Source organism: Macaca nemestrina, chromosome 7, assembly GCF_043159975.1.
Source record: "Macaca nemestrina isolate mMacNem1 chromosome 7, mMacNem.hap1, whole genome shotgun sequence".
NCBI lineage: Eukaryota > Metazoa > Chordata > Mammalia > Primates > Cercopithecidae > Macaca > Macaca nemestrina.
In genome coordinates, this window is record NC_092131.1 from 70,553,732 (window position 1) to 70,570,342 (window position 16,611).

The 16,611-nt window shown below is 33.1% G+C and overlaps 1 protein-coding gene across 17 annotated transcripts in view; it reads right to left on the minus strand.

The window, feature by feature from the left end:
- Window positions 1–16,611, minus strand: part of LOC105478006 (mirror-image polydactyly 1) — a 402,680-nt gene that overhangs the window by 19,955 nt on the left and 366,114 nt on the right. For 6 of the 17 annotated variants that reach the window (XM_071100291.1, XM_071100287.1, XM_071100290.1 and 3 more), the window contains one exon: window positions 5,856–10,609. The exons of 10 other annotated variants lie outside the window; for them this stretch is intronic. In XM_071100291.1, the coding sequence (XP_070956392.1) occupies window positions 10,543–10,609 (67 nt within the window). In that variant the 3' untranslated portion in view covers window positions 5,856–10,542. Of the gene's footprint in view, window positions 1–5,855; window positions 10,610–16,611 lie in introns of those variants that run through there. One more of the 17 variants, XM_011734960.3, reaches the window with a different exon arrangement.

A 16,611-nucleotide genomic window follows, 5' to 3' on the forward strand; every position in this document is an offset into this window, starting at 1 on the left:
TCTATTTTAGGCAAAGTTCCTAAGTTTTAAAACAGGTATACTTTTTGAAGTTTCTGCCACAGTGGGTATGATTTTTGAAATGAAAGTTACTTCTTAATTTTTGCTAGTGCACTTTGGCTTATTTCTTTACTTTTCATATATATATTTTAAAGGCTACCTTTTAGGAGCAGTTGGTCTAGGAAGGCAAGAGCATCTTAGTTGCATGAAGACATATAAATTATATAATCTTATTATAAAACCAAAAATGTTGATCACTGCTGTTTTCTAAGTCTTGCTTTACATGGAGCCAGTGTGAAAAGTTCGTTAGCTAGAGCTTAACAACACAATGGCTTGAAGGAATGGAGTTACCACACAAGTGTTTAAATTCCACGCCGGATCCCTAGCTACAACGGAGAAGAAAGTTCAAACAACAAAAACAGAGTTGCAAGGTCTGAACTTGTGTGTCACGGATACCTCTTACTCATCACCAGGCAGCTCTTATTCAGGGCAACCATGCCCTCCCAAGCAACATGGTTAATTGAATAAGGATTCTGAACCTTTTGGCTGCAGATAAACCAAAGTGGTACATGGCTCATAACTCAAACATTTCATTTTAGGCAGCTGTTAATTTTCTTGCCCAGGCTAATTTGGATTATTCAATCATTTTCTTTTCTTTAATGAAAAACTGCTTGTAGTTACTGGTGGGGAAAAAGAGCTGCAATTATGGATCTTGGAAGGTAAATTTATTATCCGCTCATTTTAATCATGTATACAAGTGATACTAAATGCAGAACATTTTATTAGCAGTGCAATTCTCTCTCTCTCTCTGTGTGTGTGTGTGTGTGTGTGTGTGTGTATAGGTTTAATAACATTCCACCTTGACTACTGTTTCCTGCTATGATGGACCTGGTACCTCCTGCAGTAAGCAACTAAAAATGTTGGATAGAATATGAAAAACATCTTTTCAAATTCATCAATATGTTGGCAGTCGATAAGGAATACTCTGAGGCCCAAACCTAAGTAAAATGCAACCCTGAGTGGTAAGTAAAGCACAAAAGGCAGTTTTCATCTCAAAAGCATTTGTCTTATGACAGGGGTAAAGTTGAGCTTGGGTTTTCATGGCCTTGTAATGTAGCAGGGGACAAAGTACAAAGCCAGAACCCATCTGGGGAGAGAAATCTTGAACTCAGGCTATGAATGAAGGATAAAAAAAAAATTTCCCATATGAAGTTTATAACCATAAGCTAGCTCTTCTGTGGATTTTCAACCCAAATTAACATTACCTAAGTGGCCTAATAAAAGTCAAATTAAGATTTTAAAGTGATCCAACATGCTTCCAAATGACTGGCAGAAGCAAATGCAAAACTCTGTGGAGGAACCCACCTTTAACCCAGGCTTTGAAAAACTCCATAGAGAATAGTTCTAAGAAGATATAAGTTCACATTAATGAATCACCAAACATTTAAATAAAGATAGCTAGCAGAAATAATAGACAACAAAATCAGAGCAGCAAATACTTGACATGTCAAAATTATCAGAAATTAAGTATGAAATACATGTTTAAAACATGTAAGAAAATAAAAAAAATTAAAAATACAGGAACTCTAAAAATGATCAAACACACTTGGAGACAGGCAAAATATAACCTCTAGAAATGAAAATTATAATAAAGGAAATTTAAAATTCATTGAATTTCTGCTTCGAGACAAAACAGAATAGTTTGTGATAGACCAGTCCTCCTGCCAACAACAACCAGAAAAGCTGAATAAAGTATAAAAAACAGTATTTGTTTAGAAGTGTTGAAGAGGATGTAAAATAAAGGCAAATAGAGAGACTAAGATTCCAGAAAGGAGAACAACAGAGAGGTAAACTGATGATCTGCAGCCACTTTTCCTTTGGAGGCATTTGCTGGTTCTGGGTGAAGATGAGGGAATTGATAATGTGGGCTCTGTCCTAGCAGAAGATTGCTTCTAGGAATAGGGAAACTAGCAGAGCTTTGGGCAATTTTGCAGGGCTGGAGTGACAAAATTGGAGACCTAAAGGGCCTGACACATATATCTAGTTGGCAAATTCTGAGATATCCTAAGTGAAAGATTAAAAAAGCTAAAATGAGAATTTCTAAAAAAGCTCAGTGAAGATATCACTTTCACCACTGAAGGCCCTAGTGAATTATGCAACAAGAAAGGAGGCAAACCAGAAACAACTGATCCTTATTCAAACTGGAACCCAGATTCAAGCCAACACAGTACTTTACTAGATAAAGGTGACTGGGTTTCATTCAGTCATCGCAGGAGAACAAAGGATAAACCCTCTTGGGAGGCAGACAAAATCATCTGGAGGTTCAGGTTATGTTACATTCAATCAAGAATTAATAGGCATGCCAAGAGACAAGATAGATGATAGAGAAAGACCCAGAGGTAATTCAGATATTGGAGTTAATAAGCATGGACTTTAAAGTAATAATGACCAGTATGTTCAGGAAAACAGAGGCAAAGGGGGAAGAAAATAGATTTAGAAAGATGAGTATTTCACTGGAGAATCCGAATGTACAAAAAAGAAAAAAAGAAATTGTAGAATTTAAAAATTCAAAACCTAAAGTTAAGAATTCAATAGATGGCCTTCAAAGCAGAACACAGGCTTACTGAAATAAAAGACAGGTAATCAAAAAAATTCAAAATTGTCCAGGTGTAGTGGCTCATGGCTGTAATCCCAGCACTTTTGGAGGCTACGATGGGAGGAATGCTAGAGGCCAGGAGATAGAGACCAGCTTGGGAAACCTAGCAACACCCCGTATCTTAAAAACACAAAAACAAAAACAAAAATCAAAACTGTTACACATATAGCTAGAAAAAAAGAACGGAAAATATAGGAACACAGTGAAAAGGTTAACATATATGTAATTGAAGTCTCAGGAGGAGAAAGAGATATTGACTAAAGATGTCCTAAAATTGAGAAAAGATGAAGACAGAGCTTTAACAAGGTCTCTGAATTCAAGCAAGAAATATAAAAAGAAGACCACATCAAGGCATAAAATAAAACTGCCAAAAAACAAAGTAAAAGAAAAAAATGTAAAAAGCAATCAGAGAAACAAAAAAGTTTACTTCAAGGAGACAATAAGACTGACGGCTGATTTCTAAACAGGTAAGAGAGAAGCTAGACATTAACAGGATGACATTTTAAAAGATCTACAGGAGGGCCTACACTTCTGGCTACAATGGAATAACAGGGACCAGATTTATCCTGCCACTGTCCTCAAAAAACTGAAAAACAACAACAACAAAACCAAAACCAACACCACCAACCAAATAAAAAGCAATAGTGAAAATACATGAAACAATGTTTTTGGACTTTGGACAATAGGCAGTCCAGGACAGTGAATCAAACAAATGAAGTGAGCCCTATGATTGCCTCCGCTTATAGTCTGGAGAATTTACAGAGTGTAGAGTGGGGCAACCAAAACAGAGCTTGGAAGTCTCCCTGAGTTGAGGACACAGAGTTGAGAATCTGGGGACACCAGAGCAGACAGAATTTACAGCTCAGAGTACTGGAGAGAAGAAATTATATGCAGAGAGGGCTGGGAGAGGCTGCACAGAGAAAAAGAGAGAGAGAGAGAGCGAGAATATACCAGAGAGCGAGTTTGGCTCTGAAGAGCTGTAGACCATTCCTTGAGTCTTTCTCTGAGTATTGATCAACACACATATGTGAGCAAATTAGCAAGGCCAGGGTAAAAATCACCAGGAAAGAAAAGGCAGAGCAATGACCTAAACTTACATATGGTCATCATATACTATAAAGAATATAAGGTAATATATTCAGAAGGGGATTGCCTTGGTTGTGAGGAAAACTCTGCTCTAGAATAGCTGCTCTGGTCTTGCCCCATCAAAGCATAAAACAGCTTTAAAAGTATTATACTGTTTCTAAGTAATGTAACTGCATTCCTGAACAAAACTCAAAACATTTAAAAAAATACAAAAATATTCAGCACCCAACCTGATAAAATTTTCAATAACTGGCATTCAGTAAAAAGTTACCAGCATGTAAAGCAGAAAAATATAACCTATAGTAAGAAAAAAAAATCAGTCAATAGAAACAGGCCTGGAAATGGCACAGATAACACAATTAACAAACATGAACATTAAAACAGTTATTACAGCAATCCCTTTTTATCTGTGGGGGACACATTCCAAGACCCTCAGTAGATGTCTGAAACCAAGGATAGTACCGAACCCTATATAAATTTTTTCCTATATGTACATTTCTATGATAATGTTTAATTTCTAAATGGAGCATAGTAAGAGATAAACAATAACTAATAATAAAATAGAATAATTATAACAATATGCTGTGATAAAAGGCATGTGAATGTGGTTTCTGTCTCTCAAAATATCTTATGGTACCATACTTACCTATTTTTGGACTGTGGTTAGTTGTGGGTAACTAAAACCAAGGAAGTGAAACCACTGTATATGTTTTATGTTCCTGAAGATAATGCAAAGCATGAACAAGTTAGGGAGAGCCATACAAAATTTAAAAAACTCAATTCTAACTTATAGAGATGAAAAATACAATGTCCGTGAAGAAAGAGGCCCTGGATGGATTAACAACACATTAGACACTGCAAAAGAAAAGATTAGCAAACTTGAAGACAAAGTAATAGAACTATCCAAAATGAAACAGAAAAAAATTGAAAAGAAATATAATAAAAATATAGTTAGAACGAATAAGATCTAATATTTGATAGCACAACAAGGTGACTACAGTCAATAATTTATTGTACATTTTAAAATAACTGAAAGGGTATAATTAATTGTAACAAAAAAGTAAATGCTTGAGGTGATGGATATCCCATTTACTCTGATGTGATTATTATGCACTGGATGCCTATATAAAAATATCGCATGTGCCCCATAAATATATATACCTACTAGGTACACACAAAAATTAAAAATTAAAAAAAAAGAATGAAGCATGAACAAGTTGTAGGATAACTTTAAGTAGCTTAATATCCAGAGAATAGTAGTTCCAGAGAAAGAAGAAAAAGTGATAGGGAAATATATTGGAAAAAATAATGGCTGAAATTTTCTGATAAAGACTGCAAACATGGATCCAAGAAGTTCAGCAAACCACAGGCACAAAAACATGCAGAAATCGACACTGCACATCATAATCAAATTGATTAAAACAAGTGACAAAGGGAAAATCTTTAAAGCAGCTAGAGGACACATAATGTACAGAAAATAAAAATAAGAATGACAGCAGGAACAAAGCAAACCAGAAATATTAGAGCAACGTCTTTAAAATACTGAAAAAAATCCACAAAACCCTGTAAACCTCAAATTCTATATGCAGCATTTTTTTCACAGAATGAAGGCAGAAAAAGAGTCACATTTTCAGACATACAAAAGTTGAACCAACAGTTCTTCACTAGTATAGATGATAAATACTTTGGGCAGAAGGAAAACGGTAACAGGTGGATAACATGGATGTATGCAAAGAAAATAAGGGCGCTAGAAATGGTAAATATGTGAGTAAATATCACATACGTTCATTCTTATTTTAAAAATTTTCTTAAATATAATTACTTTTTAAAGTTAAAAAAGTTACAATTATGTGCATATGTAGAAGTAAAATGTGTGACAAATCACAAAGGTCATACATCATGAAACAATAATTTAGCAAGTAATGTGATAGTTTAGATATTACCAGTTTATAGAATTTTTGCCCCAAAGACACCTACTGCCCACTTCCACTGCATTCCTCTTGTACTCACATACTAAATTCTAAGTTCACTCCAGGTGATAACAGTGCTACATAGTCTGTTTACATTTACCTTATCATGATTGAATAATCAAATGCAACAGAAACAGTGTTTTTAGATTTCAGCTATTGACAGCAAAATTCCACGTACATATTCCAAAGTGAGTAGAGGTGCTTTATGGTAGATTTGAGTCAGTCTATTATTTTTTAATTAAAATAATTTATCTCCCCCCTTAGGTTCTTTCTAACCATATTCACTAAAAATGATATTTCTCTTCAATATTTTATTGCTATAATTTTATTTTATATCTAAATAGTTTTGAAAGATTCCTAAGGTGCCTAACAAATTTGTTCATATTGACATTTCTCTTTATTAAATTTGTTAAGGAAGTCAGACAGTTTGACAGTGAACTTAATCTGTTTCCTTACTGCAATATATTTTATACTGCATATCTAGTGCACTGTCTTCAGGATTGTACATTTATACATTTGATTAAGATCGATGTATAAGAATTGCATTGAACTATGTATAGGATTTGCAATAGGGGATTTTATTTGAATACAAAGTAAATATATATTTTAGACATTTGGGCTTGTGCATTAAAATACATCTTTGTTAATAATCAGATAGTCCAGAAATTGGTGGCTTCTAAAATACTAGCATACACCAAAACTATATTTAGAAGACAATTAGATTAAAAATTAAGCATATAAAGACTTCTGCAAAGGAATATCATTATATACAATATTTTAATGATTCTCAAAAATACACATTTATCATTGTCAAATTCTATTTATGAAGTCCTACATTAAATAATTCAACTTTTAGAAGTTCAACTTAACATACACTAAAACATGTAATAAAAAAGGTTTTTTTTTCTAATTTCAGTATATATGCTGCCGAAGCTAGCACAAGAAAACCTTTTCAAAAAAGATTATTCTAGTAAAAGGATTACAAAAAATTTGGTAACTTGAGATGCTCTTCTGGAACGTATGCTGCTAGTTTAAATGTGCAAGCTCCAACTTAACAAATGCTTAAAATATTTGAGTTTTTAAAACAGTGCCAAAACAAACCACATCTTTTCTAGAGATGACATATTTAGCTAAGCACGAGCAAAATAAATCTCTCAATCATTCCATGTATTTGTTTAAAAGCCTAAGAAACCACGTGCATTTCCAATAAAACATGAACAAAATACTGAAATCACTGGAGCCTAACAGTTCATTTATAAATGATTTTTTAAAAAGGTAAATGTATCAGTGTGTGTGCATGCATAAATATGTAAAATATGAATAGATAGGTTAGCTGTAAATACTAGTTACCAACAACACAATAAAATCAGTAAAAAATGTGGGTTCCAAACACATCATATGTGAAAAGACAAAAATGTATGAGCCATGGCTATTTCATCATACAATGCCTTATTAATCACAACTATTTGAAAATAGAAACTTTAAAAATAATTGTGATCTTTAAGAATAGTACATATAAAATGTTTTTCTATGAAACTATATTCAATATTAAAAGTATACACTTTAATTTTCTAGCTTTTTAATAAAACAAACTAATTATATAAATAAGTGACCTGATAAGATGATAGGACTGAGTTTATTTGAATAAGGAAATATACAAAGGATCAACTTTATCATTGAAAATATAAGCAAAATATTTTATTCCATAAAGTATTTAAAATACATTAATAATTTCTAACTTATTTATAAAATTTTAAATTCTCATATATTAATAATTAATAACTTTGCTTTAACTGCTTATACCTTGCTTATAACCAATAACTTTGCTTATAACTGGTTTTAGCTCTAAATTGTTCTAGGAGATACAGCAAGGCTTGAAGTTTAGACTACCATGTTATAAAACTAAGCTGACAGGTTTTAGCATCAGGCCAAATTAAAAATAGTACAAAGAGACTCATGATATGTTTTATTAGGAATGAATTGTCACAATATTCCTAATTAGTGAAGGCTGAGGCAAAGCATACTGCCACTATAATACCACAGAGAGGTGGTAATAATGTGATGCTGTTTACACATGCAATTCACATTATTGTACTTCATTGAAAGAAATGTGTACAATCTTTTGATTACTAAGGAATTCGTATGTAGTATGTGAAAGAAATGGTACTATAACAACATAAATTGCAAGAGTTAAAATCTTTACTTTGAAATTTTTTTCTTACAGAGAGATTTACAGACTCATAGTTACATGGAATGTGGTTATAAGATCTTAGTTCCAGGTCCCAGCCAGTCCTTGGCAAATTTCAAGACTTACTGAGTCTGTTTCCTCATCTGTAGAATGAATATAATAATAATTATAATGACAGTAATACTAAAATTATCATCACCATCATTATTATATGGGTTATATATAATTTATTATTATTATGATTGTTGATAGGATCAAATGAAAAGAAAAACAGATGTAAAACGACTTTGTAAATCAAGTGCTACAAATGTTAGTATTAGCATTTCTGCCTTTCCTCTAAGTTACTTATTTTTACAAGAAGAAGTAAATTCTCATGTTACTATAGGATTTAGTAGATGATGTATAAAACAAACTCAAAGCAACATTTCTCAGCAGTGTGGAATACTTCTAAAGTTGCATTATTGTTGAATATATAGAGAACCTATCTTCAGTAGGCAAGGCTATTCATTCATACAGAAAAAATATATAAAGACCATCTGACACACTGTTGATGGACACTTTTAAGTGTAAGAAATTAAGATAATATTTGGCTGTAATACTTTGAACTTGAAATTTTGTAGACAACTCATTTTCAAGAGGATGTGATATTTTTGGGAGATTACCTATACTGAACAACAGTGGATGTTACAATTATTTTGCAAATTTAACTTTATAATATCATATTCTATAAAAGTTCCACATCTTAATTATAGGAATTGGTTATTCTAATTTGATCATTTAAGTGTAGAAACATTTGTTTGGAAATCGTGAAATGTCTTTATACTATATTTTGTGTCTTCTAAAAACTCAGACAAAATAACTCAAGAAAAGTTCATCTGTTTTCAGGATTAAACTGAAAATTCAAGTTTACTTGTGACTTATTTTAAGTGAGATCAGGAATGGACTATTTTGTGACAAAAACTTTCTCATTACTTACCTGCACCTCCCAGATGACTTTAAAGATGCTCTTTCTTCACATAGGGAGCTGTTACACGTTTCAAATAGAGCCCAGAGACAAAAACTGCATGCATGACTAAATCATTACATATTTCTCTATTATAGAGTCATTGGTCTATGAGAGGATATAATTATCTTTAGGACTATAGAGCAAATTAAATTAGTTTGTTTTAACCTCTGTTGTCCCTTATTTTCTAATTCTCATAGTTAAAAAAGGTACTTCAATGGATACAGATTTAATAAGGAAGAAATAGAGTTTGTTAGTACTATGATTCTTTTGTCACCTATGACAAAGTAGCTTACATTTTCCTGTGGAGTAAAACAAAATTCAAATGGATAATCTACTATAGTATATGAAAGAATGGTGCAATAAATTGTCCTGAATGTACTTATCCTGTAAATAGGCAATGGTAGATAATTTAGCCCAATCTTAAAGATGAATTAAGAATATATAGACTTAGAAAAAAATTTTACTTGCCTACAAAATTTTCACTAATTAAATCGCGACTTGTCTATTTCATTCTGTTCCAGGCACAGTCATTTCCTCTTGGTCTTTTATCTGTCTCATCTAAAAATATGAAAGTATTTTCTCTATAGCTAATTACATAAAAATCTCAGTTCTATTCATAACTTCATATGACTGCTATGCTGTAATGATCTTATTTCTGAAATAAAATAAAAAGCAGGTAACCTCAACCAAATGGCAAGTTTACTTTTTTCTGAATTCTTATATTTCTACATTATAATTTTATTGTATATTATGTATTAGATCCCCCTCCTCCACAACAAAAATCAAATGGCAATTAAAAAAAGATAAACAATAAGAATACTTAACAGGTTTGATGGTCTCTGTTCTTTTAAGACAGAGGCATGCTAATTTTCAAGCAAAAATGACAGAGATTTATAGCTTAAGTAGAATTTAGATAATTATTCAGACCCAACATTAAAAAATACTGACAATGTGAATTTATAAGTACACATTAACAGTCTGCTCTTTTTATTGAAACAGTTTGCATTATTTACAGTGAAACAAAAATCATGCCTTGATGAATGTAATTTTAATATATCCATCTCTTTTTAAACAAATTATACATTTAATTCATGGCATCTATATTTAATATCTTTTAATACTAACAAAGATTACATACATGCATTGAAGGAAGACTACACACTCATGTTTAGGCCTCTCTCATCAGTTAAGAAATATTGAAAAATGCATGTATTTGAAGTTTTGACCTAACACAGTGGATTAAAGCTTAGACAATATTTACTTTGCTGCACTTTGATTCAGAAAGGGCCACATGTGAAGATATGATACTAACCAACTTTAACATGTTTCTATAATGATCTCTCAGTAAAAAGATTTATATTAAAGATATTGAGATATAAAATAGTTACAAAATAAGCTGTAACCTTATAGCTACCCATTGGTAAAAGTCTGTAGTTAATATATTTGGATAAATAACTCAAGTCAGCAGCAAAGTGGTTAAACATTTGTGATTTGATTTTATCTCAGCTTGGAATGTGGTTGGAGTGTCCCACTTCTAACAACTGTTTGCTAAGTTAAGGCTTTAGTGTTTACACAGTGTTGAATGAAGCAGCCTGGTCACCAGATGTGATCGCTTCCCCAGACTGTCGTTTTTTTTCAATCAGATCACTGTCCTCATGGTCCCGGTTCCAACCTTCTTTCTCAGTACATCCACCAGCCTTTCCAAACTAAGTTGGGGTTGGGATGGGGGTGAGAAGGGGAAAAAAAAGGGCAATTATTGTTAAGAATGTCCTGGCTGATAAAGGACAGTATTTGCCTGTGACCAAGCAGTCCTCACAGTCATGTTAAGAAACAAAGCATTACTGTGAAAGACACTGCTACAGAGTGCCAAGTATCTGAGGTTTCAAAAACCAGCAATGACACAAACTTTAACCCAGATCCTTGAATTATGTCAGCATTAGATGCCACACAAAGTGGCATCTAATAAGATACTTACTTCAATGCATTTAATGCATTTACCTACTTGTATTAAGGTTGTGAATGAATCATTTACTATGCAATGACAGGATCACATATTAAATGTAGAATAAACTGATTTTTACCTAAGAAAAGCACATATTTCAAAACAGAAATACCAGCAATGTTTCACTTGTCACTTAGCTAGATAAGTGATTCACTGGTTGGTATACTGTGTAACTTCTATGAGGTACTAAATTCCCATCTTTTCATAGAATCAGCTGATAAAAATAAAGCCAGAAATTATGTGGCTAGGTGGAAAAAATTTCAAGTTACAGTAGAATGGAAATAATTTAAATATACATAATGATTTGATACTAAGAAAACCAGACTTTTTGTTCTAATTAAAAAACAAGGATCTAGAACTAGATGTACCATATGACCCAGCCATCCCATTACTGGGTATATACCCAAAGGATTATAAATTATGCTGCTATAAAGACACATGCACACGTATGTTTATTGCAGCACTATTCACAATAGCAAAGACTTGGAATCAACCCAAATGTCCATCAGTGACAGATTGGATTAAGAAAATGTGGCACATATACACCATGGAATACTATGCAGCCATCAAAAAGGATGAGTTTGTGTCCTTTGTAGGGACATGGATGCAGCTGGAAACCATCATTCTTAGCAAACTATCACAAGAACAGAAAACCAAACACCGCATGTTCTCACTCATAGGTGGGAACTGAACAATGAGATCACTTGGACTCAGGAAGGGGAACATCACACACAGGGGCCTATCATGGGGAGGGGGGAGGAGAGAGGGATTGCATTGGGAGTTATACCTGATGTAAATGACGAGTTGATGGGTGCAGCACACCAACATGGCACAAGTATACATATGTAACAAACCTGCACGTTATGCACATGTACCCTACAACTTAAAGTATAATAATAATAAATTAATTAAAAAAAAAAACAAGTTTCTATTTCTGAGTAGCATAAATACACTGGAAATTACCTACATAGACTTTTTCATCAAAGAAAATGATTTTTTTTGGTTGATTAAAAACTAGTCAATTAAATCGAAAAGAGAGTCGAAAGTTCAGAAGTCCATTCTGCAGTGTTCTTAGACTACTCTATGAGCGGGAGGTCACATTCATGTGGATCAGTGAGAGTTTTGCTTGACAAAAGATGATAGAATCAGACCATTAATTGGTTTTCTTCTTTTATTTTCTTTACTGAAAGCATAAAACCTCAACCAAAAATCTTGCTTGATGTTATACACACAGAAATCTTCCTTATAAGTAAATATCATGCCTAGCAGTTTTCATATACACAATCTTTCTCTCTCAAAGACTGGTAAACGGCACAGTCTAGTCTGCTTCACAGTTTGCCTCATTTATATGGATCCATGCATGAGGGTCCTCTGCAAATAAACACAGCACAGAGCTAGACACGAAAGGAATGAGGGTATTCTTAGTGTCATATACGCTGGGTTAGAAGATTTGGAAGTTTCAGTAAGGAATGGACAAATCAACTGCATATAATGCTGAAAACTAGCTGAAGTTTATTGGATGATTTTGTATCTATCAAGAATTCTGTTAACAAAAAACAGGAAAATAAAACAAAATCATTCAGTACATCAAAAAACTTTGCTCTAAGAAACACAGTAATGGTCTTAGAGTAAAAAGGCAAATCTTGTCTAAGTTCATTACTACAAACTTTTCTAAAATGCAAACTATACATAAACGTTGTATATCCACTAAAACAGTCTAGTGGTACAAATACCCGAACTAGAAGAGTCATTAGAAAATTCACTGTATTCTCAGATTAGTCTGCAATACTTGAACCTTCCCTAGTGGTTAAAAACTAGTGCTAACTTATACACTCTGAATATTATGACTCATAGGACTACATGAATCCTTTAAGGCAATATTTAATTAACTTGAGTTGTGGATGAGGGGAAAGAAAAATGTATGAATTACAGAATTACACTATGAAATTTTAAGTTTATTGTTAAAATCTGATAGTAACTTGAAATAACCATTAAACAGCTCCCAGCAGAAATCATTATAAGACATTAGTAGCATTTCTTTGCATATATTGTTAAAAGCCAGAAAATATTACTTGCAAACTGGCTGAATGTATCCCTTCTCCATAATATAACTTATACTACTAACTAGTGAAAAAACCTTCTTCACAATATAAAAGCTCTATTTTGTCTAGTTATTATTACTGTTACTATAAATTCAGAATCAGTGGAATCCCAAATTATTGAGATGAATCTGTGTTGTGCTTCTTCTGGCTTCTCCTTTACAGACAGGCTCATCTTACTTTTGTTTCCTTTTTCTACATTAGGACATCTTTCCATTTAGAACTCTTATATCTTGTTAAGGTAAGAGATTAGGAGGAAATACTTAAATATCATGTTTTGCAATGTCTTCATTATATTTCAACAATTACCAGATCAACTACATTCTCAATTTATCCAGGTCGAATGATTTATGAAAATCTGCTCTCAGAAATGAGAAAAATGTCACTTACTTAGTTTTGTGAAAGCTTACTGACTTCTGTAACACAATGAAGCACCTATTCCTTCCTGTAAGGAATGGAATACACCTGCCAAACATGGGCTGTGCCAACAGGAAGGTAGATGTGTGTGTCTGTTGAAGCACCTTGCAGGATTTGCCTGCAGGCTATTCTTACTATCCAAATCAATAATGTCCTTAAAAAATTATGTAGCTCACTAAAATAGGCTCCAGATGCTTTAAATATTACTCTATGATATCTTCCCAACAGCTTCATGAAACACGAAAAGGGCTAGAGCTAGGATTAGGATTTCTCCATTTTAAATATGAAGAAACTGAAGAACAGACAAGTAAACCCTTATACAAGATTGTGAGGTAAAACAGTGATAAACCTGGGCCTGGTTTCCTTGTTTTTAGTTCAGAGCTATTTCCATTAGGGTTTGAGTTACTATAGACCTACAGATTTCACATTACAGGTTAATGAACTATTTGTCTTAGTAGCATCGTTAAAAAATTTTCCTCAAGTTATTCAGTTTATCTGAGGACATATTTGCTGGTGTATTTCATCTGGTATTCTAGTAACATGTTATAAGAAATTAAATTACAACCACAGAACATACATTCTTCTCATCTATACAAAAAACATATTCTAAGATCAACCACACACTTGGTCATAAAACAAGTCCTCATAAATTAAAAAAATAAAATCATACCAAGCACACTCTCAGACTATAGTGCATTAAAAATATAAATCAGTAACAAGAAGATCACTCAAAACTACACAAATACATGGAAATTAAACAGTTTCCTCCTGAATAACTCCTGGGTGAATATCAAAATTGAGGCAGAATCAGAACATTCTTTGAAATGAATAAAAACAGGTATACAAATTACTAAAGTCTCTGGGATGCAGCTAAAGCAGTGTTGAGAGGAAAGTTTATAGTGCTAAATGTCTTCATCAAGTAGTTGTGAAAATCTCAAATTAACAATCTAACTGCATCTAAAGGAACTAGAAAGAAAAGAATAAATCAATCCCAAAGTTAGTAGAAGAAAATAAATAACTAAAATTAGATAAGAACTAAATGAAGTTGAGATGCAAAAACCCATACAAAAGATCAATGAAACCAATTTTTCAGAAAAATAAAGAAGACTGATAGACTGCTAGCTAGATTAATAAAAGAAAAAAAGAGAGATGATTGAAATAAGTACACTCAGAAATGACGAAGATGACATTACAACTAATCCCACAGAAATATAAAAAATCATCAAAGAATACTATGAACAACTCTATGCACACAAATTAGAAAATCTATAGGAATAGACAAATCAGATGAATCAGTAATAAAAGATCTACTAACAATAACAACAACAACAACAAAAGCACTGGACTGGATGGACGCATAGCTGAATTCTACGAGACATACACAGAAGAACGGGTACCAGTCCTACTGGAAACTATTCCAAACAATTGAGGAAGAGGAGCTCTTCCTTAACTTATTCTATGAAGCCAGCAATAGCCTGATATGAAAATTTGGTAGAGACACATGAAAAAAGAAAACTGCAGGCCAATATCCCTGATGAACTAAGACATAAAAAATCCTCTACAAACTATTAACAATCTGAATCCAGTAGCACATTAAAAAGTCAATACACCATGACCAAGTAAGCTTTGTTCTGGGATGCAAGGCTGGTTCAACATATGCAAATCAATAAATGTGACTTGCCACATAAACAAGCCACAATGACTTTTGCACCAACCTATAGGAATTACCATCAGATTACAAAACCAAAGTATATAGGGGGGTAATTTGATAAGAGCCATATAGCTAATGGGTTTTGAAACTGAGACATGATGCTAGGTCTAACTACCGTGTTCCTGATTGATCCAATTTGCCACAATGCTTCCAAAAGTATAGAGACTTTTAAGGCTTATTCCTGAATTTTTGTGGCTTGAATTACTCTTATTGACTAGGTAATTTATTGCAAAGGGACAGGAAGGAGTAAAAGCAGAACAAATTCCTCATCATTAATTGAATTGTACCAAAGTAAATATCTCACTGTAGATTCCCTTTTTGAAAATAATTTTTGTATTTGTCAATGTGAGAATAGGAAAATTCTTATTGGTTACTTTCTTTCCAGAAAAAAGCATTCCTATTACTTAGGCAATGAAGTTGGCTTTTTGTTTATTTTTCCTTTCCAAGAGGAAAAAACCAGGGAAATCCAAGAGAGGCAAATAACAATTATCCTTCCAGCAGAGGAGACAAAGTCACTAAAAATGCTGCACCTAGGGTTTGCCATTAGTATTCAAGATCTTGCCCCCTTTCAATCAGAAGGATGAGAAGACTTTAAATATGATTTTTGTTTCTTTTATCACTATGGTTGTTGTTTTGTTGGTATTTTTAATGTTGATGTATTTTATCATCTTTTCTTTACATTTTGCTCCCTTGATGACACTTAAATGCTCATGACTTCCAAATTTAGACCCGTTTCTCAAAATTCTCTTCTGCATTTTAGACTCACTTATCCAACTGCCTTCAAGGTATCTCCTCTTGCTTATACTGTCGGCATATGATACTCAGTATATTTAAAACAAAAGTATTTTACTTCTTATGCATGTTTCAGTATTTCTTGTCTTGATTAATGTTGCCATCCATTCACTCACTCGATCTTTCAGCTAAAATATTTAAGAAAAACTTGCTATGTTATTTATTTTATTCTTTACTTCAATTTGAACCTGTGAAAACTTTGTGATGAAACTGCTGATGTAGACGGTGGAACACAATGAAAGGGTTTTAACTCATCTAGTAACATAATTTGCATTTTAGAAAGTTCATATTGCCAATACTGCAGAGATGGGATGAAGGCGGGTTGACCTGTAAGTCAGAAGACCACATAGCCTTTTATTTAAAAAATACCTTAGTGAGCATAATGGTATGAATGTACTTACTGCCATTAAACTATACACTTAAAAGTGGTTAAGTTGATAAATTTATGCTATGACATTTTACCACAATTTAAAAATATGTCAGGCCAGGCAAGGTGGCTCACACCTGTAATCCCATCACTTTGGGAGGCCGAGGTGGGTGGATCACTTGAGGTCAGGAGTTCGAGACCAGCCTAGCCAACATGGTGAGACCCCGTCTCTACCAAAAATTTAAAAATTAGCCAGGTGTGGTGGCACATGCTTGTAATCCCAGCTACTCGGGAGGCTGAGGCACAAGAATTGCTTGAAC